The following is a 24453-nucleotide window of genomic DNA, read 5'->3' as shown; positions in this document are numbered from 1 at the left end:
CCTGAACTAGTCGGGCTATTCTTCTCTGACCTCTCTCATTGCAAGGCACTTTCAACCACAAAACTGCCACTCATTGGATGATTCTTTTCTGTTTTTCTCACCACTCTCTGTAAACTCCGGAGCACTGGTTCCCAACATTTTTTATGCCATGGACCAATACCATTAAATAAGGGGTCCGTTGACCCCAGGTTGGGAACCCCTGCTATAGAGACTGTTGTGCATGAAAATCCCAGGAGATCTGCAAATTCTGAGACACTCAAGCCACCTCATCTGGCATCAACAATCATTCCACGGTCAAAATCACTTAGATCACATTTCTTTCCCATTCTGATATTTGCTTTGAACAACAACTGAACCTCTTGACCATGTCTGCATGCTTTTATGCATTGAGTTGCTGCCACATGATTGGTTGATTACATATCTCCATTAATGAGCAGATGTGCCTAATATAGTCACCCACCTACAGGAAAGACATCAATAAGATTGAAAGAGAGCCTAGAAAATTTACAAGGATGTTACCAGGACTTGAGGAACTAAGTTATAGAGAAAGGTGAACCGGTTAGTATTTTAGGATCATAGGGGAATGAGGAGAGATTTGATAGTGGTATACAAAATTATGAGGGGTATAGATAGGGTGAATCCTAAGCAGGGTCTTTCGTCTGTGGTTGGGTGAGACGAGAGGTCTTGGGTTAAGGATGAAGGGAAACATCTTCACTGAGATGGTGGTGAGAGTTTGCCAGCAGAAGTCGTGGATACATGCTCAGTTTTAACATTTAAGCGAAATTTGTATAGGTCCATGGGTGGGAGGGCATTGGTCCAGGTGCAGGTTGATGGGACTAGGCTGAATAATAATTCTGCATGGACTTGATGGGCCAAAGGTTCTGCTTCTATGACTTTATGTCTTCAAGGCTTGTTTTCACAGCCAGCTATTCCCATAATTATCAGACCCAGATAAAGAGTTGGACAAGAAGTGTGCACAGATGTAACACTTTCTTATCCATTTAAATTAAATTCCGGTCACGCAATAAAAACATCAATTTTTTTTAATATAACATACACCAAAACAAGGCAGACATGGACCTATCTGATTCGCCAAAGAACAGCCAGACAAACTTGTAGAAAAATAATTGGTAGATATGACTGCGATTAAATGAAACATGAGAAAGAAATATTTTTTTTATTCTCACTTCGAAGTGGGTACACAATGTTTTATTTATAATTAACAATATGCCGGGTTTCAGGGAGACTAAACTAACATCCATGAACATGGTGTGAGATTGACATCAGCAGTACAATAAGCCTATCACAATGAAGCTGTTTGCCTAAAGACTGATCGTAAAAGTTTCTGACAGAGTTGCAAACATTGAAATGAAAGGGGTATTGCCTTTGATCAGGATGGGAAAATATTCCATTTTATTTTCATTGATGTGCCTAGCAGTGAACATTTAAAAGGTAGTGGCCTCTACAACCCACGGAAGCAGCCACTCTCCTTGCAGCATGCACATCTCTAGACGCATATAAATTAGACGCATTTATATTGCACTGAATGATTTGTCAACATGTGACTGGCAAAGCAGCATGCACATTTAGACAACACAGATATTTCTTTTACATTTCATATCCCATATACAATCATTTAATACTGAAGCCCTTTGTGTTGCAATTATTGTGTCAGTGAAGCTATCAGTGTGAATAGCTTGGGAAAAGAAATGTAGTTGAGTTGCTCTCCATCACTGAGTCCATGATCTCCACAGGTTCCATCTTTCTGTGGTGATATTGTGTGTGTGTGTGTGTGTGTGTGCGCGCGCGCAGAGTTGTCATTGATACCTCTGGGAAGCAAGGTAAAGCACACAACTCTGTCAGGTGGATATGGTTCAGAACTTCACGTTCTGGTGGTAGGTATCACCAACAATTTGTCCTGGTTTGGCCAGGTGGACGCTATGGCCAAGTAAACATGCCACTGCTCTGCTTTCTCAAATTTGGCTTATCGCCGAGGACCTTCGTCAATGTCTATCGATGCACCAAAGACAGCATTCTGTCCAGGTGCATCACAGCTTGGTACCGCAATGGCTCTGCTTAGGACCACAAGAAATTGCAGAGAGCTGTGAACACAGCCCAGCCTATCACAAAATCCAGACTCCCTTCTCAGGAAAGTGGCCAACATAATCAAAGACCCAACCTACCCTGGTCATTCTCTCTTCCCCCAACACCTCCCAGCTCTTCCATTAGGCAGAGGCCACAGAAGCTCGAGAACACATACCACCAGCTCAAGGACAGCTTTTATCCAACCGAACCTTAGATGGATCACTTATACAACAAAGAGAGACTCCTGATCTCTCAGTCTACCTCTTCAAGGCCCTTGTAGTGCACTTTCACTATATTCTTCATTTCCCTTTGTACTACTTCGATGTACTTAGCGATGGGATGATCCATTCAGGTGGCACATAGACTAAAGTTTTCACCATCCAAATGGATCATTCCGCATCTAAGTCTATTTTTGTTGCTATTTTGTGTGACTTTGATCGGGGCAGTCTGCAGATAACGAAAGGCACAGCGCTAGATCGAACTGAACTGAGCCGAACTGAATATATATCTGGACTTTGTGGGTTGGTGTTTTACATTCTGTGTTTTTCCCTTGCTTTTTTTGCCATTTATGTGATTTGCTTCTCTTTTCTCTACATTTTTCCCTGGGGTGGGGAATTATCCTTCAAGCTGCTTCACAATGCCCATGAATTTATTTATTGCTATTTGTGGGATCTTCCTGTGTGCATAATGTCCGTTATATTTCCACCTCAAAAACACTGACTTCACATCAAAGTTTTCATTGGGTGCAAGGTAGCGAGTCAAGTAGGTGAACCAAAATGCAGAGGCTTAGAATATTTATCCAGAAGCATGAATTAATTCCCTCTTTGGTAGGTGAATTTAAAGAAATCTTTTAAAAAAAGCTTATGTTAGTAATATTGACTATGAAATTCCTTAAATATTGATAAGAACAGTTCTTCTTCTCCCTGGCCATTCCCTCAGTCCCACATCTGTGGATCTGAGGTAGCTGAAGACACCTCTGTGGGATTTACTAACTCTAAAACAGGGTCCGCACTGTGGCTGGGCAGGGTTTGGGAGGTTTCGTTTTCCTTCGAGTGTTTGCCCTTGGTCTCTACATACAGTACTTCCAGTAAAGAGGTCCTCACCATCATCCTGGAGGTCTCTCCTCCATTTTGAGTAGCCACATATGAAGGTTTCTCCAGAGTCAATAAGGGTGTTACAGTTTTTTCAGAGAGGCTTCCAGAACTTCTTTGATGTGTTCTCCCCTAACATCCTAGTAGTATCTTTCTGGGGGTTTATAAAACATAGAAGTGTTACACAAGTGTGGCAGTGGACAAACCCAAGTGCAGAATTCGGGCGCAGGGCAGAGTTGGGAGGCGTTACTGCCATAGCGGGCGTGGAATTGGTTTCCGGGAGAGTCTTTACCCAAAACCTTGGGTTTGGAGAGAATCCAGAAGTGATGTTAGACTTAGAACTGATAGTCCTGAGACCCATAAAATGAGGTTACTCACACCAGGGTCGACCAACGAACTGGCAAGTCCTTGTTGTGATCACAGGGTCTTTATCCTGCATTTTCTGATGGAAAGCAGGCGTGTGTAGTTAGTGGCACCACGAAATGATTGGAAATTAAATGAGGGGATTGAGGCCCAATTCCTCAGGTAAATCGCAAGGTGGGGGGATTGCCAGAAGGGACCATGACAAGAAGAGAACATCACAATACAGGTCTTTCGGTTTATAATCAATCTAACCCTTCCCTCCTACAGAGAGCCCGCCATTTTTCTACCTACTTTATCAACTTAACTCGTACTTCTCCGGATGGAAAACAAATCCCTCTTTACATATTGAGACTGTATGTGACTCCAAACCAACCAATCAGAATGCGTTTTGTTGCTGCCTTCCAAAATGGCCTAGCTTGTCACTTGGTTCGGGGGGTAACTAGGGCTGGATAATGGACACTAGGCTTATCGAGAACAAATAATTCAGTCCACTAGAGTGTTGGAGATGTGGAAAACGTGATGTAAATGGCTTCCCTTCCTTTGCCAGATGGAGCGGTGACAGGAACAGCTTGGATGCAGTCCTGGCAAAGGATTCACACCTAAAACAACTCTGCTTCTGCTCTCTTCCAAGTGCTTACTGTCTGCACAGAGTATTCCAAGGTGTTTCACCTTCTATTTTCTACATTTTGCGCCTGGTGGATTCCAATCAGCAAACAGGCCGGTGAATCTGCAGGCAATCCAGAGTACAGCATCTCTGCAAAGCTCATAGGAAGGAAAACTTTTACGATATTCGCGGTTGGACTGAGACTGCTAAATATTAATGGCTCATCAATGATAAATAAAGCTTTATTACTATTTTGGAGTGGGATTTTTCTTGTCAGAATACCATTAAAGTAAAAATTGTGAGGTGCAGTTAGCTCTTGGCATCTGTACTGCAGATACTCTATGGAATTACATTTTCAATTTCAACACAATAATCATTTTTAGGCTGACAAATTGAATATATGCTTAAGAAAAATGTTTGCAGAGATCTGTGGATAGGGCTGAGGAAAAGAGAGTCATTAGATACATTGAAATAGTTGTCATTAGGATGATGGAGTGTTGCTTGCTGCATGATGATATTTTTCTTTCATAAAGGTATAGTGTCATCAGTAAGGCCATTATTTACTATCTCCCCACAGTTACCCTTGAGAAGATGGATGTGAACTGCGTTCTTGGTCCACTGCAATCCTTGTGCTGTTGGGTATAGAATTCCAGGGTTTAGACCCAGTGACAGTGAGGAATGGCAACTTATTTGCAGGTCAAGGTGTCGCGTACATCTTCTGCAGGCCTTGACCTTTCCACCGACCTGGGTTCACCTATCACCTTCCAGCCGGCCTCTTTCCCCTCCCCCCACCTTTTTATTCTGGCATCTTCCTCCTTCCTTCGACTGCTTACTTGCTTCCAGAGATGCTGCCTGGCCTGCTGAGTTCCTCCAGCATTTTGTGTGTATCGTATACATAGTCGTTTTTATCAAGGTATTTATCAAGCTGAGGAATAGAATACTTCTTTGTCCCCATTCCTCGGTGAACAGGGAGTGTCCCCTGGTCAGCTATTGTATGATTGAAAATACAACTAATTCATTGCTCTGCTACAAGGCATCTCATACAATGATGTGACGTTACTTGCATTTTCTGTGGTGGTACCCTGGAGTGGAATTAATAGCATATGAAGGGATCTGTTGCTCTCTGGGGTTCCTACAGCAGCTTACAGAACTCTGTCTGTTGGTCAGTGCCAGGAGATCAGAGATCTGCTGCCTTAGTTAAATAATGTTATTTCAATTTAACCCACAATAATTGCAATAAAGGTGTGGTGGTTTAAAACTAAAATTAATATCATTTGCGTCTCTCTCAGTGGGTGGTGCATCTCTGGAATTTGCTGCCCTGGAGGGCTGTGTAGGCTAGATCGATAGAGGTACTTCAAGAGGAGGTAGATAAAGTTTGAAAATTGATGTCACAGAAGAAGAATTGATGCCTGAGGCTGATAAGCCTTATTGATAAACACAAGAGATTCTACAGAAGATGGAAATCATTTTGTGCTCAAACCTTAATAGTGTTGAAGGACAGGGCAAGTTAGCTGACTTCTACTTCAGATGGAATTCTGTTAGCTGCTGAAGGACCCTTAAAGAGCAACAGCTCTCTTCATTTACCACCAGTTGCACTCCAAAATAACATAGGAAATGGAAAACACACCACACCATTGCATGTGGGAGTTGAAGCAGAGTGGAGAACTCTTCGTGTATCAAAGCCTTATGGGTCCCTTTGGGCCCTGCCTCGAAGGAAGGATGGGTTGACATCCTTCTGGAGAAGGTCCAGAGGAGGTTCACGAGAATGATCCTGGGAACGAAAAGGTTAATTTTTTAATAAATTTATTGAGATACAGCCCTTGGGAATAGACCCTTCCAGGTGTGCTGCCAATTTAATCCTGGCTTAATCAGAAGACAATTTACAATGACCAATTATCCTACCAACTGGTACGTCTTTGGACTATGCAAGGAAACCGGAGCACCTGGAGGAAACCCATGTGGCCATGGGGAGAAGGTACGGGCTCCTTACAGGCACCGGCGGGAATTGAACCCCCGTGAATCCCACGTCACTGGTACTGTAAAGTGTCGTGCTAACCACTACACTACCATTCCACTATAAAGAGCATTTGATGTCTCTGAGCCTGTACTCAATTGAGTTTAGAAGAATGAGGGGAGATCTCATCGAAACTGATTGGATATTGAAAGGCCTAGACAGAATTGTTGTGGAAAGGATGCTTCCAATAGGACCAGAGGGAACAGCCTCAGAAAACATGCATATCCCTTTAGAACAGAAATGAGGAGGAATTTCTTAAGTCTGGGGGTGATAAATCTGTGGAATTAATTGCCCCAGACACTGTGGAGTCCAAGTCATTGGGTATATTTAAAGCAGAGGTTGACAGGTTCTTGTTTAATAAGGGTATCAATGGTAACAGGAAAAAGGCAGGAGAATGGGGTTGAGAGGGTTAATGAATCAGCCACGAGGGAATGGTGGAGCAGACTTGATGGGCTGAATGGCCTAATTCTGTTCCCATGCTTATGGTCTTATGGCATCTGTGCAGTCGACATTTCAGGTTGAAACCCTTCTTCAGAACTAAATTCGTTTCTAGGCGACACCCTCCATTCATGCCCACATGAAAAACAAGCAAGAGTCTGATTTAACGTTCTTCCAAAGGACAGCGTCATGAACCCAATTCCCACAAAAGCACCAAGCCTGTTGGGCCCGGGGGAAGTGAGGTTGGTGCCATTCGTCTGGTACCAATAAGTTAGGTGGGGCCTCACTGAGTATTGTCGGGGCAGAGCTGGTTCTGTCCCACAGCCCAAAGATGTACTAGTTGGTAGGTTAATTGGTCATTGTAGAATTGTCCCTTGATGAGGCTAGGATTAAGCAGAAGTTGCTGGGTGGAGGGAGCTATTCCATGCGGTAGCTCAATAAATAAATAAATAAACATGCCTCTATAATAATCCCTTAAATACCCCTAATGTATCTACCTCCAGCACAATCCCCACATGGCATTCCATAGATCCACTCACATGGAGTCATGAAGTCAAACTGCATAGAAGTAGGCCCTTCTAACCCAGCAGGCCCCCACCAGCCATTGAGCACCCATTCATACTGATCCAATTCTAATTCTACTTCATTCTCCCCGTTGGGGTTACACAAAGGACAATTCACAGCGGATCACTAACCTGCCAAACCCGACGTCACTGGGATGGGTGAGGAAACAGGACTCTCTGGAAGAAACCCGCGCGGACACAGGGAGAACGTGCATACTCCACACACAGAGAGCACCGCCGGTCCAGATTGAATCTGGGCCACCAGAGTTGCCACTTTGCCCCACCACTCACTTGCGAACACAGACGCGGCACTGACGGGCCTTCGAGGTCCTACGGCAAAGGCCCAGTGCACCCCTTGGCAGGCTTTCTCAGGATATCCTAATGGTGCTCCATTTCTGAAGGAGAAGCTAAGAGTTAACGGTCAGACTGATGGTACGGCCCTTAAAGGCGTGCCATCTCACCAGGGACAACCCAGTTCAGTGTTGCTAGTTGTGATCTGCAGTGGGAAGGGACATGAATTCCTCTCCCCTGCCACAAATGTCAATAACTTATCAAGTTGGCATGAAATATGCATGGCTGAAATTCCATGGATGGATCCATTAACTGAGAGCGGGGTACTGACCCTTCATGGGGTCAGGTCTAGATGTAGGAAGATTTTTAACAAAGAAGAAAGAGAAATTAAAATTAAGGGTGTGCAACACTGACCAAAGACAACACTTCCAATGGTTTCTGACCTCTCCCATCCCAGCCTAAAGAGTATTTGTACAGGACAACTTCTGTAAATACACATTGACTAGCTACATGAAACTGTATTAAGTGTACAGATACCACAAGTATGTCCAGTCTCAGAAAGCACAGATGGTGGAGTGGATGCTTCAGGCTGTAAGAAATGTCGTTAGCAGCTGTGCGTATACTGTGAGTCCAGAATGGGTTGGAGAAGCCTCTCACATCAGAACTTGCTCCCGGGTCTCGGGAAGCCGGAGGCCGAGCAGGGCGCCTCCCACTAACGCAATAGAAGCCAGCAAGATGGGGATCACCTTAGTTATTTCCACGAAGGAGGCAAATATAGATATACCCAGTATGGCTGCAAACTTGGAGAGTCCATTCAGAATTCCAAATGCTGTTGCTCTGAGGAAAGAAAAACAAAAAAATTAAGTTCCATTAACACATGGAGACACGCATGTTTTCACAGCCTTTCCACTCTTTCTGCATTGTAAATGCTTTTCAGCCAAAGTATTTTATCGAAGTTGTAGCTATTACTGTTTATGCGCCTCACTGTCTTGGGAAAACAGCCAGCATAATCAAGGACACCTCCCACCCTGATCATGCACTCTTCTCCCTGTTTCTGTTGGGCTGAATATTCAAAAGCTTGAGAGCATCAGGCTCAAGAACAGCTTCTATCCTGCAGTTATCAGACTGTTGAGGAGGAGGAGAAGATGGCGACGCGACGCAGCGCACAGCCACTTCGGTGGTATTGTCTGTTATTTGTCAAGTAGGGGACCGTGCATGATCCTGATTTGATGGAGACAGACGTGAGAGTACGGAGGAACATCTAGAAGACTTCTGAAATGCCCGCTTCACTGGCACTGCTACTGTATGGTAACCGTAATCTCTGGAGGAGAAGGCCCCGAATCCTCAGCTTTGCTTGTTTTGGTGGCCGGGGCAGGGTTGAAGACGCTCGGCAGAGGATGGCGCTCGGGAGGCTGTATCGGAGGGGCTGGTTGGAGGCTCGAAGTTTTCGGATGGACGGACTCAGTATCGGCTGTGGTCGGCTGCTTCCAAGGCATCGGCAAGTCGACGGTGCCTGGAGGTTTATGGCAGGGAGTTTCTCCCTTTTGCCGCCTGCTATTGGGGACTCGGGAGTCGATCGACTCGGGAATTTGAGACTTTCTTTTACCATGCCCATGGTCTGTTCTTTATCAAATTATGGTATTGTTTTGCACTGCTGTAACTATATGTTATAATTAAGTGGTTCTGTCAGTGTTAGTCTTTGGTTTGTCCTGTTTTTCTGTGCTATCACTCTGGAGGAACATTGCATCACTTCTTAATGCATGCATGCATTTCTAAATGACAATAAACGAGGACTGAGTGTTCTCATAATCTAATCTAATCATATCGCTGATGATGAGCTGTTGGTCTCCTAACCTACCTTGTTGTGGCCCTTGCCTTGCGCTTCATTTGTCCATGTGCACTGCACTTTCTCAGTATCTATAACATAATGCCCATAGAAGGCAGTGCGTGGTAGTAGATAGAGCCTATTCTGCCTGGAATAGCGGTGTTCCGCAGGGATCTGTTCTGGGACTGCTGCTCTTGCTAATTTTAATAAATGACTTGGATGAGAAAGCGGAAGGGTGGGACAGTGAATTTACAGATTACACAAAGGCTGGTCGCGTTTTGGATAGAGTAGAAGGTTGATAGTGTTGTGGATTGTGTAGAAGATTGACATAGGTTACAACGGGACATAGAGAGCATGCAGAGCTGGGCTAACAACCGGCAGATGGACTTCAATCCAGAAAAGTGCGAAATCATATATTTTGGAAGATTGAACTTGAAGGCAGAGTACAATGTTACTGGCAGGAGGAACAGAGGATCTTAGGGTCCAGATCTGTAGATCGCTTGAAGTTGCTGTGCAAGTTAATAGGGTGGTTAAGAAGACACATCATGTGTTGGCCTTCATTAGTTGGCGGATTGATTTCAAGAGCCACGATACAATGTCACAGCTCTATAAGTCTCTGATTAGGCACACTTGAAGTATTACGTCCAGTTCTGGTCACCTCATTACAGCAGGGATGTGAAAGTGTTAGAGAGGATGCATGGGGAATTTACCAGGATGCTTCCTGGATTCGAGAACATGTCTTATGAGAAAAGGTCTAGCGAATTAGGATTTTTCTCTTTTGAGCGAAGGAAAATGACAGACAAATTGATGCAGGTGGTATAAGGTTATAAAACCCATAGTTCAGGGGTTCCCAACCCTTTTTATGCCATGGACCCTTATCATTAACCGAGGGGTCCGAGAACACCAGCTGGGAACCCCTGCCATAAATAGAACGGACAACCAGACCCTTTTTCCCATGGTGGTAATGGCTAAAACCAGAGGATATCATTTTAAGATGAGTGGAGGAAAAATTTAGGGGAGATGTCAGAGACAGATTTTTTTTTACACAGAGAGTAGTAAATTTCTGGAATGCACTGCCAGAGGTGGTAATAGAGTCTGATATATGAGGGACATTTAATAGAATCTTAGATAGGCACATGGATGAAAAACAAATAAAGGGCTATGGACCAACACAAGAGGGAAGGGTTAGATTGATCATGGAGTAAGTTAAAATTGTCAGAGCTTCATGGGCCACAGGGCCCTTATTGTGTGGTTCTGTTCCATGTTCTATATAATTAACTCTTTCTACTACATCAATGTATGGCATGATCTTCCTGGATGACACAAAAACAGAAGGTTTTCATTGGTAGATGTAACAAAAATAAACCAATAACAATACCATTAATGTAATCAGGGAAATGTGGCAGATACTTAGTTTCTGATTTGTTCACAAATTGTGGATGTCATTGGCAAGGTTAGTATTTGTCAACCATCCAGAATTGTCCTTGAACTGTGTGACTTGCCAAGCAGAGGTGCTGGGACAGAGTGAGTGTGTGGGTGGGTGCATTTCCAGACATCCCACCTCTCCCGGAAGTTCCGGGAGTCTCCCGCATATTAATAGTGGCTCCCTGATGCCTGCAAATTATATACAATATGATGGAAATCAATTTTTTGGAGAGCGAGCAAGCGCAAGAGAGAAAGCAAAAGAGAAAGCATGAGAGCGACCACGAGAGAGAGCGAGAGCAAGCAAGAGCGCGAGAGCAAGCAAGAGCGCATGACCGAGTGAGAGCAAGCGAGAGCGAGAGAGAAAGCAAGCGAGTGCGAGCAAGCGAGAGAGCGAGCGTGAGCGAGAGAGGGAGAGAGCAAGCAAGCGAGAGTGAGAGAGAAAGCAAGCGAGAGAGAAAGCAAGTGAGCGCGACCACGAGAGAGAGAGAGAGAAAGAGCGCGAGCGAGCGAGAGCACGCCATGGGAGAGTGTTCCAAAAAAAGAAAATATAAAATGTACGTCACCCCAGACTACACTAAAGTGTACCCCTTCCTAATAGGGGTCAAAAATAATGACAGTGTTGCTCGCTGCGCTGTTTGTAACAGTGATTTTTCTATTGCCCATGGTGGGTTAAGACTGTAAAAGACATGTTGAGGTGAGTTTAACAAGTGTCATTCGTTCATTAGCATAGCTAACGTTACTTAAACTAGCTGGCTAGCTGCTAAGGAGCTACTCTATTGCAGACATCGCACCTCTCCCGGAAGTCTCCCGCAAATTGATGGTGCTACCTCCCTGAAATGAGTTTTTGCAGGGTGGGATGTCTGCATTCCAGGTGGAGATTCATCAGCTTCCATCTCATCCACGCTGAGGATGTTTGATGCTGATATTGGTAACTTGCAACAGGAAATCACCCCAAAAACCTAACGCAGGCTGTATATCCTTCACAGCACCCAAAAAGTGCTGGAGAAACTCGACAGGTCAGGCAGCATCTATGGAGGGAAGTAAACAATCAATATTACGGGCTGACACCTTACATCAGGACTTATGAAGTAGCATCAACTGTTTATGAAAGGTTTCAGCCCATAACCGTTTATTCCCCACCATAGAAGCTGCACGACCTGCTGAATTTTGTGTGTATTGCTCAAAATTTCCAGAATCTGCAGAATTTCATGTATACGTATATCCTTCTGTATGAGAAGAATTAAGTTACTCCAACAGGGAGATTTTCTTCAGTAGGTGCTATAAAGTCCTAAATCGGTCAGTCACGTGCTGGACAACGGCCATACCTTTTATCTGTAGAGTACAGCTCCACTGTGATCACATCCAATGCGTTCCACGCCGCTATACTGACCCCACAGAACAGACACTGCATTCCGATCATGGCTGACTCGCTGCTCCCAAAAAACAGGAAGAAGCAGGTAATGGCTGACAACAGCATTGATCCCCCTACAAAGGCCAAAGTAAACAAAGGAACAGTTGCCACGTCAGGAACAGTACAAATGACATGGCACAATTCAGAACATAGAGATAGAAGCTGGAATAGGTCATCTAGCCTTTCAGATTTGCTCTGCTATTCAGAATTATGGCTTCTTTTTGCCTACACTATCTTTATATGGGTGGCACGATAGCACAGTGGTTAGCACAATGGTTACGGTACAGGCAACCCAGGTTCAATTCCCACTGCTGCCTTTAAGGAGATTATATGATCCCACCACCCACCCCCCCATGACTGTGTGTGTTTCCTCCGGGTACTCCGGTTTCCTCCCACAGTCCAAAGGCGTTCCAGTTGGTAGGTTATTTGGTCATTGTAAATTTCTTCCTGATTAGAGTAGGATTAAATCAGGGATTGTTGGACCACGTGGCTCGAAGAGCCAAAAAGACCTATTCCTCACTATCTCAATAAAATAAATAAAATAAAAATTATAACTCTTGATTCTTTTAATATCTAGAAATCTATCAATCTCTGCTGTAAGTAAACTCAACAGAGTCTTAACAGCATTCCAGGTTAGAGCATTCTAAAAAGTCTCTCTTCCTTTCTGCCCTAAACTGCCCTTCCCTTATTCCGAGACTGTAATCCTTAGTTCTAGTTTCCTCAGCCAGATAAACACATATCCTTTGCATCCAGCCTTTCAACCCCTAAGTTTTTTTAAGATTCAGAGATCTCTTCTCATTCTTCCAAATCCTTGGAAATGCAGGATGGTTGACCCAATCCCTTCTCATCGGAAAAACCCACCATTCCCATAACCAGTCTAGTGAATCTTCACACTATTCCCTCTTTAGCAAGTGTATCCATTTGATGGTAGAGAGTCCAAATTACACACGGTTCTCCAGGCATGGACATACAATAACCTTAAGCAATTCCATTGTTTTCCTTATTCCTCTATTCAAATCCATTCATAATTGTTTATGCATTATGTACTGTGTTGTATGACATTTTACGATCATCGTCTTTCCATGACCATGGTTGTTCTTGGCAAATTTTTCTCCATAAGTGGTTTGCCATTTCCTTCTTCTGGGCACTGTCTTTACAAGATGGGTGACCCCAGCTATTATCAATACTCTTCAGACATTGTCTGGCATCAGCAGTCGTATAACCAGGACTTGTGATATGCACCAATTGCTCATACGACCATCCACCACCTGCTCCCATGGCTTCATGTGACCCTGATCGAGGACCTAAGCAGGTACTATACCTTGCAGACTAGCAGAGGGAAAGAGCGCCTTACACCTCCTTTGTTAGAGATGTATCTCCACCTTGCCACCCCTATTTCATAATAATGAACAAAATATTTTTATCTTCCTAATCACATGTTACACTTTGATGTTGTCTTACAGTGATTTTTGCACAAGCAAAACTTGGTCTCTTTCACCATCCCCACCATCTGGCCTTTCACTATTTAAAACTTCTCTGTTCTTCTGTATTATGCACCAAAATTCATGACCTCTCCATCTCATTAATCACTTCTGGGTGCAGAGAGCTGGAGTGAAATCATTATTCTCAATCCCAAGGGACAGCTGGAAAAGTAAAGAATTTTTTGCAAGATTAGCTCTATTTGTCACAAGTACATTGGAACATCAAAAGAATACTCAGAGTGTTGAAATCACTTTGGAGATGGGATTTCCATTCAGTTTGGGATCAGGGAATACCTCATTGAATTCCAGAGAAAGAGGAGATAAAATCTGGAATTTCAACAGATCTTCAAACGTCTTGGGAAGAAATCTGTCAAATTAGGCCAGGCTTCTGCATTACACCAGATTACTACATCACCTTAACCACACCACTATCACCTCTAAACCCCCAAGCATGTAAACTCCAGGGAGGATAGTTGACCAAAAAATTAGAACAGGTAATAACTCACCTGGCCTTCAATAATCAGGAGATTGAGTTCAACGGCTTTGAGGTAATGTTGCAGCTCTATAAAATGCCAATTAGACCCCACTTAGCATACTGTGTTCAATTCTGGTGGTCTCATGATAGCGAGAATGTGGAAGCTTTAAAGAGGGTGAGATTTGCCAGGATGCTGTCTAGATTAGAGAGCATGTCTTATGAGCTAACTAGGACTTTTCTCTTTGGAACCCAATAGAAGTGTATAAGATAATAAGGGGCATAGATAGAATGGACAGCCAGAATTTCTCTCCCAAGGTGGTAGTAGCTAAAATGCCTGGGTGTCATTTTAAGGTGATTGAAGGAAAGCATAGGGAGATGTCAGAGGGAGTGGGGAGTGCATGGAACACACTGCCAGAGGTGGTCATAGAGGCAGATACATTAGTGGCATTTAAGACACTCTTAAATAGGCACATGGATGAAAGAAAAATGGAGTGCAATGAGGATGGAAGGGTTAGATTGATCTTGGAGTAGGTTAAAAGTTCAGCACAACATTGCTGGCCGAAGGGCCTGTACTGTGCTCTACTGTTCTATGTTCTGTTCTAGCTCCTTAAATTTGCTCCTTCATCCCCTCAGACGATGCAAGAACAGTCCAGCAGGAAGCATTGGTGGAGAATTTACCTCCTGCACCATGTGACCCCGGATGAAGCTGAGAGCCGATCCAGTTCCAGCTTGAAGGCCTCGCAGTGAGTCAGCACCCAGCACACAAACAGGACTCAATCCAGAGGGAACATCCCCACTGGGAAGCCTGTGTGTACAGCCCCAGCTCCTTGTCAACCTGTTCCTTGGATGAGAAAAAATCACCCATTCCTGGATAAGCCTTGATCATCCTGAATGACAGATCAGTCCCAAGCAGTAAAGTGGCCCACTCTTGCTCCTCACTCTTACGTTCAATTGATGTTCCGTATTTCTTTGTATTTCCTTCTACTATGAGAAAAGAAACCACGTCAACTTCCTTTAATGAGATAACCAACAATAACTCACCAATCATCTTAATCCTTCCAAATTTATCCATAAACAGGGCTGATACAATGTTTCCCGGCAACACAGCCAAAGACCCAAGAAAACTGACCAGGTAGGTAAGAAAGGCAGTTTCAGCATCATCGGTGAAGTCAATCTGGCAGCCTTCCTTGCTGTGTAGGAACGTGCTGTTGACAAACCTGCTGTTGTAAAACCTTGTCTTGAAGAGATCTGGAAAATACACAGGAGTTAAGTGGGATTCACTGTGGGATGCCCTTCGTGTTTAGCACAAAGCATTCTCCCCGGATGATAGTGGCAGAGCCTCACTGAGTATCTCCTAACTACATCCTGTCCTAACTGGTTGCATCACAGCCTGATAAAAACCATCAATGCCCAGGAATGGAAAATTCCAGAGAAAGTGGTGGATAAATCACAGTACATCACAGGTGAAGTTCTCCCCACCACTGAGCACACCTACATGGAGCACCACCACAAGAAAGCAGCATCCATCATCAAGGACTCCAACCATCCAGGCCATCTCACAACTACCATAAGGCAGGAGGTACGGGAGCTTTAGGTCCCACACCATCAGATTCAGGAAGTTATTACCCTAGAACAATCAGGCTCCTGAACCATGAACCGATGTGGATAACTTCACTCACTCCAACCCTGAGCTGATTCTACAACCTACAGACTCACTTTCAATGATTCTTTACAACTCATGTTCTCAGTATTAATTAATTTATTTATTTATTTATTCAGTTTGTCTTCTTGTGCATGTTGCTTGGCATCTTGGTTTATGTATCATTTTTCATAAATTCTATCGCATTTCTTTGTTTTGCTTACAAATGCCTGCATGAAAAGGAATCTCATAGTAGTTAGTAGATGGTAACGTATACAGTACATACTTTGATTATAAAGTTTACTTTGACTTTGACTATTATGGACCAGACTGTTGTTTGGAACATTATGTCATTCCAGATCCAAGATAGAAGTCCTAATAATTTTTAAAATTATGAGTGGCATAGTTAGTGTAGTCTGTCAGAATATTTCTTCCCAGGGTAGAAATGACAAATACTGGAGGATATCATTTAAGATGAAAGGGTGAAAGTTTAAAAGAGATGTGCAGGTCAAAAGTATTTTTTACACGGTGAATAGTGAATTCCTGGAATGGGTTGGCAGGGGAGGTGATGGAAGCAGATATGATTGTACTGCTAGAGAGGCTTTTAGATAAGAATCTCATATTGCGATTCAGATTCAGAATATTTATTATTGTACATCAAAACATAGAAAATACATCATTTGCGTTAATGTCCAACACAACCTAAAGATGTGCTGGGAGTACCCGCCCCCGCCAAGTGTCGCCACATGTCCCAGCGCCAAAAAGCATGCCCACGATGTTCAGCAGAACAACACAAGCAACAACGACAACAAAACAAGCGTCTTTCCTTCCTCCCATCCACGCACTCACTCACACGCACAGTCTCCAACACCGACTGTGTTCATAGATTTCACACACAGACTCCAACCCCACCTATGGGGATTGGAGGCAAAATTTGGTATTACGTTACATCATGGTTCAAAAGGGTCTGTTCATATGCTGTACAATGCTGTTCTATGTTCTATCAAAAACCAGTGATCCATGGGAATGGAATTTGGAAAAGGTGGAAAGATGTTCACTCCCCTGTATTGGATGTCAGTACAGGTCAATATCACTGACACTCACTTCCCACCCCTCACTTCAGACCCTTGTGTCTTTCTGTTAACCATCCCACCTTTAATTCTGCTCTCTTTTCTGTCCACCCCTCTCTCTCCATTTTCCTCTCCAGCCCAGTTATCCCAAACTCAAGGTGGTCAGCAGTCCAGTGTCCAACAACAGGGAAATCCCTGGGATATTGAAATAGGACAAATACACGCATTGTTCAGATTTAAGCTATCAACTTTTCAAATCTTTACGAATACCATAGGCAAGCTAAAAAAAATGCAACTACTTTAAACCTCAACATCCGCTAAAAAATCATTACAGTTTGTCACACAAGGTAACAGATGTAAGCCAACCTGACTGGGAAATTATTAAATTGCTGACATTTTTATTATGTCATCTATTATGCTATCTTAATCATCAAGTTTCTATAATAGAATCATTCAGACACCATTTAGAAAATGACTGCTGCTTATGTTGTTCTACACACAATGAAACACTTCTCTGCAATATTTTATTGTTGCTGTTAACCTGCCCAATCTCAATATCAGACAGGGGAATTTAAAGAGACGGTGTAGGTGGCAAAATATGAGCAGTACTGTACTCTCTGGATATAGCTCAGCCCCTCCCTGCCACTGAGCACATCTACAAGGACCACCAACACAAGAAGGCAGCATCCATCATCAAGGACCCCCACCAACAAGGCCATGATCTCTTCTCGCTACTACCATTGGGCAGGAGTACAGAACCCTTAGGTCCCACTCCACCAGGTTCAGGAACAGTTATTACCCTTCAACCATCAGGCTACTGAACCAGCGTGGATAACTTCACTCACCCCAACACTGAACTGATTCCACAACCTATGGTCGTCGTCGCTATCCCTTGAGGTTGAGGATGATGGTCTTCGTTCTGAAGAAGTGCTCCACAGAGCGAAGATGCCTGTGCGTGTATTTGTTTAACTTGTACGATGTTGCACTCCAAGAAGCACGCGATACTTCACAAATCAACCAACTGATTCCAATGGCATGGAAACCACAACGATTGGAGCTGATGGATTTGTTGCAGCCTTCATCCGCCTTCACAGCCGTTGAGTTCGAAGTAACTTCGTCCGCCTGTTCCACCGTTGAGGTCTTGGTTGGATTGTTCTTTGTCAGGGACCTCACCCTCAACCTTACTGCCATGGGTGACCCTACCAGGAGCATAGCTCCAGACAGCATTGTTCTAGGGATCTCAGGACCACACAAGCTTCTCCACCACGACAAGGTGACAATCCACGGAGAAGCACAACCTATGGACTCACCTTCAAGGACTCCACAACTCATGGTTTCAGTATTATTTATTTTATTTTATTTGCATAATTTGGTTGTTTGTCAGTCTCTGCTTATGTATAGCTTTCATAAGTTCTATTGTATATCTTTATTTTCCTGCAAATGCCTGCAAAAATGAATTTCAGTGTAGTATATGATGACATATATGTACTTTGATGATAAATTTACTTTGACTTTGTCCAAAGGTTCCAAGGTACAAAAGTCAAAGAGAACAATGGAATTGAGGAAGGGGGAGGCTGGGGGAAGCAAGAAGGAGTCTGTGGGTAACAGCTTCCACACCTGAGTCCAGTGGTCTTTGTACAAATGTTTCTGCGCTAACAGACACCTACACACAAGTGCATCCATGTTCCACACATGAGGCAAAGCCTGCTTTGTGGTCGTGGTTTCCCTTGTCACTGCTCTCTCAAGTCTGTGTGCACTGCCCATCCCAGATTCAATGAAGTCATGCTTAGGTAACTCCCACTCAATATTAATTTAGGACATAGAGTATGAAGATCCTCATGGACAGTCCTGAGAGTGGCTGGCATGAATATAGCTCTCCTACATGTCATTCAGAATATCAGACGCTTTGACACTGCTATTGCAGTGAGACACAATGGGCAGGAGATGGCATCAAAGTCAGTGCCAGATTTTGCATATAAGAAATTTTCTGGAATTAACTGGTATGGGGGCAGTAGAGAAAATTAACTCCACAGAGTCCAGCTCCTGGTAAAATGTTTGGACATAACCAGCAACTGTTTTATCAGTGTGGCACACACAAGACTTCATGGCTACACTCCTGATTTGGTACTGGCATCACATGAGTATGCCACCACAAGGACGTCTGCATTACCTAGGGAGGCACCAATGACCATCGAACTGATCATTGCCTAATTCGCTCTGCCAACCTCCCCGTGCTTTTCAAGGCCTATTTTGATGGTATAAGAAATGATCTGGCAAGTGTGGATTGGGACAAGCTGTTTTCTGGCAAAGGTGTACTTGGTAAGTGGGAGACCATCAAAAGTGAAATTTTGAGAGTACAGAGGTTGTGAGTTCCTGTCAGAATAAAAGGCAAGGATAACAGGTTTAGGGAACCTTGGTTTTTGAGAGATATTGAGGCCCTGGTTAAGACAAAGAAGGAGCAGCATAGCAGGTAGAGGCAGGCAGGAACAAGCTAGGAGCTTGAGGAGTATAAGAAATGTAAAAGAACACTTAAGAAGGAAATCAGGAAGGCATGAAGTTGCTCTAGCAGACAAAATGATGGTGAGTCCTAAGGACTTCTAAGGACAGATATATTAAGAGCAAAAGGATAGCAAGGGGCAAAATTGGTCCTCTGGAAGATCAGTTTGGAAATCGATGTGTGGAGCCAAAAGAGATGGGAGAGATCATAAATGGATTTTTTGCATTTGTATTGACTTGGAAGTCAGGCACAAAGTCTATAGATGTGAGAAAATGTAGCAGTGAGGTCGTAGGCTCTATACAGATTACAGAGAAGAGTTTTTGCTGTTTTGAGGAAAATTAGAGTGGATGAATCCACAATGTGTTCCTTCGGACCTGTGGGAGGCAAGTGCAGAAATTGCAGTGGCCCTAGCAGAGATATTTTACACATCCTTAGACATGGGTAAGGTGCTGGAGGATTGGAAGATAGTTAACGACATGTCAGTTGTTTAAGAAAAGCTCTTTTAAAAAGTTGGGAAATTATAGGCCAGTGAACCTGACATCAGTAGTGAGAAAGTTATTGGGAGGTATTCTACAAGACTGGATATATAAGTATTTGGAAAGACAGGAACCGATTAGGGATAGTCGAAATAGCTTTGTGCATGGAAAGTCATGTCTAACCAATGTTATGGAGATTTTTGAGGAAGTTATCAGGAAAGTTGAAGGCAAGGCAGTGAATGTTGTCTATATGGACTTTGACAAGGTCCCACATGAGATGTTTGTCAAGAAAGTTCAGTCGCTTGGTATTCAAGATGAGGTAATAAATTGGATTAGATATTGGCTTCACAGAAGAAGTCAGAGAGTGGTTGTTGATGGTTGCCTCCCTGACTGGCGGCCTGTAATTAGTTGTGTAATGCAGGGAACGGTGATGGGTCTGTTGATGTTTGGCATCTACAGAACTGTGCAAAAGTCTTCGGCACGTTTATATAACTCAGGTGCCTAAGTACTGTATTTGTCAATGTGGAGCGGAAATTGAGTTTGTAAATTTGGCAGGTGCAAATGATGTTGGGAATGGTGAGGGTGGAGTGCCGCGGGAGGGGTGCGGTACAGGTGGCTGAGCAGGAGTGCCAGGGGTGGGGGGGGGGGGGTGGCATGGGTGCAGACACACCCAGCCCTGAGATACCAGGTCATTTGATTCCAATCAATTGGTCTGTTGATCATTACGGAATGTCTCTTCAGTGCTTCCCACTCCCTCCCGTCTCAATTCCCTTTTTCCAAACCATGATTCCCCTTTCCCCACCCTCTTCCCTCTCTCAATCCACAATAGAGACCCCCATCAGGTTTATCATCACTCACATATGTCATGAAATTTATATGTGTATATATATATATATATACACACACACCTAAGACTTTCACACAGTAGTGTAAATCATTAAGGCATCTGTTAGTCTTGCGAGACCATGGATCTGCGCCTGGAAAGTCTTCACTCTCCAGGGCACAGTCCTGAGCAAGGTTGTATGGAAGACCAGCAGTTGCCCATGCTGCAAGTCTCCCCTCTCCACGACACCAATGTGGTCCAAGGGAAGGGCATTAAGACACATACAGCTTGGCACCAGTGTCGTCACAGAGCAATGTGTGATTAAGTGCCTTGCTCAAGGACACAACACATTCCCTTGGCTGGGGCTTGAACTCACAACCTTCAGGTAGCTAGTCCAATGCCTTAACCACTTGGCCACGTGCCCACAATCAATGAACTGGATAATAACGTGGTAAGTTGAATTTGTGGCTGACACCAAGATTGTGGGTGTAGCGGACAGCAAGGAAGATGATCATGGCTCGCAGTGGGATCTGAACCGGCTGGTGAAATGTGCTGAAAAATGGCAGATGGCATTTAATGCAGACAAGTGTGAGGTGCTGCACTTTGGGAGGACAAACCAGGGTAGGTCATACATGGTGAGCAGTAGAGCACTGAGGAGTGTGGTAGAACAGAGAGATCGAGGAATACAGATCCATAATTTCTTTAAAGTGTTGTCACAGGTTGATGGAGTCGTAAAGAAAGCTTTTGGCACATTGGTCTTCATAAATCAATGTATTGAGTGCAGGAATTGGGATGTTATGCCGAAATTGTATAAGGCATTGGTGAGGCCCAACTTGGACTATTGCGTGCAGTTTTGGTCACCGACCTGCAGGAAAGATTTAAGTAAGATTGAAATAGTGCGGAGAAAATTCTCAAGGTCATTGCCAGGACTTGAGGATGTGAATTATAGGGAAAGCCTGAACATGTTCGGACTTTATCCCCGGGATCGTAGAAGACTGGAGGTAGATGTGATAGAGGTATACAAAATTATGAGTGGTATAGATAGGTGAAATGCAAGCTGGCTTTTTCTACTGAGGTTGGGTCAGACTAGAATTGGAGGGCATGTGTTAAGGGTGAATGATGAAATGTTTAAGGGGAACTTCTTCATTCAGAGGATGGGGAGGGTGTGGACGGAGCTGCCAGCTCAGGTGGCGAATGCAAGGTCGATTTCAGCATTTAAAATAAATTTGGGTAGGTATATGGATGGGAGGTGTATTGAGGACTATGGTCCGGGTGCAGCTTGATAGGACGAGGCAGATTAATGGCTCAGCATGGACTAGATGTGCTGAAGGGCCTTTTTCTGTGCTGTAGTGTTCTCTGACTCTATGGCATTTTACTGTGGTGTGAAATTACACAAAGGAGTCCACCACTTATTGACTTACTTTCAAGGACTCTACAACTCATGTTCTCAGTATTCTAAATTTATATTTATTTGTTACTGTTAATATTATTATTTGCATATTTTATATTTGCACAGTTTGTCTTCTTTTGCACATTGTTTGTTTGTCAGTCATTGTATGTGTGTAGCTTTTCATTAATTCTATTGTATTTCTGCCAGAAAATGAATCTCAGGGTAGTATATGATGATATTTATATACTTTGTGTCACGGTCCCGGCCGTTAATTCCCCATATTCTCCTAATTCCCTTTGATTGTGGCACACCTGATTCTCATCTAGACGTGCAGCATAAATATCCTGGCTTTGCATCCACTCATCGCCAGATCGTTGTTTTAGCCAGTATGGTAATTCACGTTCCCAGCCGCTTAGGATTGTGTATTCTAAGTCTTACTTCAGTACCGAGGTTTACCTGTGTAACTCTGTCTCTCTGTGTCAAGATAAGTGTTGCCTGCCGCCTGTCTCCTGTTGCCATTCAGCTCACACCCTTGTCTGCATCCTAACTCAATTTCCATTCTAGTGTCCTGTGTTTGGGTTCGCCCGTTCTTTGCAACACTTTGATAATAAATTGACTTCGAATTTTGAGTGGGTGAGATTCATTGAGAGTGGGGGAGATTCAAACAAGAGGACATGAGTTGAGAGTTAAAGGGCAAAAGTTTAGGGATAACATGAGGGGGAACTTCTTTACTCAGAGAGTGGTTGCTGTGTGGAACGAGCTTCCAGCAGAAGTGGTTGAGGCAGGTTCGATGTTGTCGTTTAAAGTTAAATTAGATATATGGACAGGAAAGGAATGGAGGGTTATGGGCCGAGTGCAGGTCGGTGGGACTAGGTGAGAGTAAGAGTTTGGCACGGACTTGAAGGGCCGAGATGGCCTGTTTCCATGCTGTAATTGTTGTATGGTTATATGGTTTGATATCATGGATTAAGGGCCCTAATTTTATTCCTTAAAGAATGTCAAAGTACCAGACATGTCATCTTTGCCATCTAGTTGTTATGTGGTCACCAACACTGGCATTATGTTTTTGTTAAGTTCTAGGTTCTAGATAGGAGGTAGTCAAAAAATATAAGTGATCTTTTTTATTGACATAATTTTTTATTGACACAGTGGCATAGTCGTCCGCACATCACTTTACAGTACCAGTGACCAAGGTTCAATTCCTGCCTCTGCCTTTAAGGTGTTTGTATGTTCTCCCCCGTGACCACATGGGTTTCTTCCCGGTGCTCCGCTTTCCTCTGAAAATCCAAAGGTGTACTGGTTGGTAGGTTAATTGGTCATTTAAATTGATTTGGTTAGGGTTAAATTGGGGGTTACTGGGCAGCACAGTTTGAAGGGCCGGAAGGGCCTGTTCTGCACTGTATCTCAACAAATAAATAAAATAACATTTTCAAGTCCTCAACTACCTAGAAGGGATTATTGTTTGTAATATGACTGTTACCTTTCCAAACGGAGACACAAGAGAAGGCATACGCTGGAATTCAGAGCAACACAAAGGGTGCTGGAGGAACTCCATGGATCAGGAAGCATCTGTGGAGGGAAAGGGACTGTCGCTGTTTTGGATGTTTCTCAATCCGAAACATCAACTGTCCATTTCCCTCCAGAGATGTTGCCTGGCCACTAAGTTCCTCCAGTGCCTTTTGTGTTGCTGCTACCTTTCCAAATGTACTGGATCACTCCAGCATTTAAATTCAAAATTCAAGATTCAGGATTGTTTAAAGTCACTTCCAATACACAAGTATAAAGGAGAACAAAATACTTGTCACTCCAAATTCAATGCAGCACAAAAGAACAATAAGATAAATAAAACAATAATAAAAAAGCACAGTTAATATAAATACATAAGACTAGCTTATATACAACAGATTAATTGTATTTCCATAAAGTGACCCTAAAGCGGGTCTGTACGTACAGTGACTGACAGAAAATGATAAAGTAGTGATGGAGGGCTGTGCTGTGGGGCCGGTTAGTGGATGGAGGTGTTGATCAGCCTTACTGCTTGGAGAAAGTGACTGTGTTTGAGACTGGTGTCCATACGCTGATGCTATGCACACCCTTCCCTAAAGGGAGTGGGATAAAGGGATGGTTTTCATTCTAACTAGTCAACATGAGTCTTGATCTACTAGGGAATAAACTTCTATTCAGCAAGATCAGAATAAAATCCACCCACATTTCGTGCACTAGTTGCAAATTAATATCAGGTCTCCTGCCTAAAATGTACTTGGTGCAGATGACTGACCTGTGTTATAGAAGATGGTGGCCACAAAGGTACAGTTCTTGAAATGAGTGTTCGTTGATGTGATGTCTTCAAAGTAGCAATCCTCAAACAGAGAGTCTTCAAAGGTCACAGATTTGAACTTTATCCCAATGAATCTATCCAGAAAGAAGTCAATAAAAAAGATCACTTATATTTTTTGACTACCTCCATTTACTCCTGAACTGAAGAAGGGATA

At 43.5% G+C, this 24453-nt stretch overlaps 1 protein-coding gene across 2 annotated transcripts in view; it reads right to left on the bottom strand.

The window, feature by feature from the left end:
- Positions 1 to 1188: 1188 nt before the first annotated feature.
- Positions 1189 to 24453, bottom strand: part of LOC140209696 (synaptic vesicle glycoprotein 2B-like) — a 194625-nt gene continuing 171360 nt past the window's right edge. For both annotated transcript variants that reach the window (XM_072278089.1, XM_072278090.1), the window contains 4 exons: positions 24240 to 24373; positions 15108 to 15314; positions 12025 to 12184; positions 1189 to 8286 (listed from right to left, as the gene is read on the bottom strand). In XM_072278089.1, the coding sequence (XP_072134190.1) occupies positions 8103 to 8286; positions 12025 to 12184; positions 15108 to 15314; positions 24240 to 24373 (685 nt within the window). In that variant the 3' untranslated portion in view covers positions 1189 to 8102. The remainder of the gene's footprint in view (positions 8287 to 12024; positions 12185 to 15107; positions 15315 to 24239; positions 24374 to 24453) is intronic.

The sequence above is a fragment of the Mobula birostris genome, chromosome 14 (genome assembly GCF_030028105.1).
Source record: "Mobula birostris isolate sMobBir1 chromosome 14, sMobBir1.hap1, whole genome shotgun sequence".
Taxonomy (NCBI): domain Eukaryota; kingdom Metazoa; phylum Chordata; class Chondrichthyes; order Myliobatiformes; family Myliobatidae; genus Mobula; species Mobula birostris.
The sequence above is the reverse complement of the archived record's forward strand: the minus strand, read 5'-3'. Positions and strand labels throughout refer to the sequence as shown.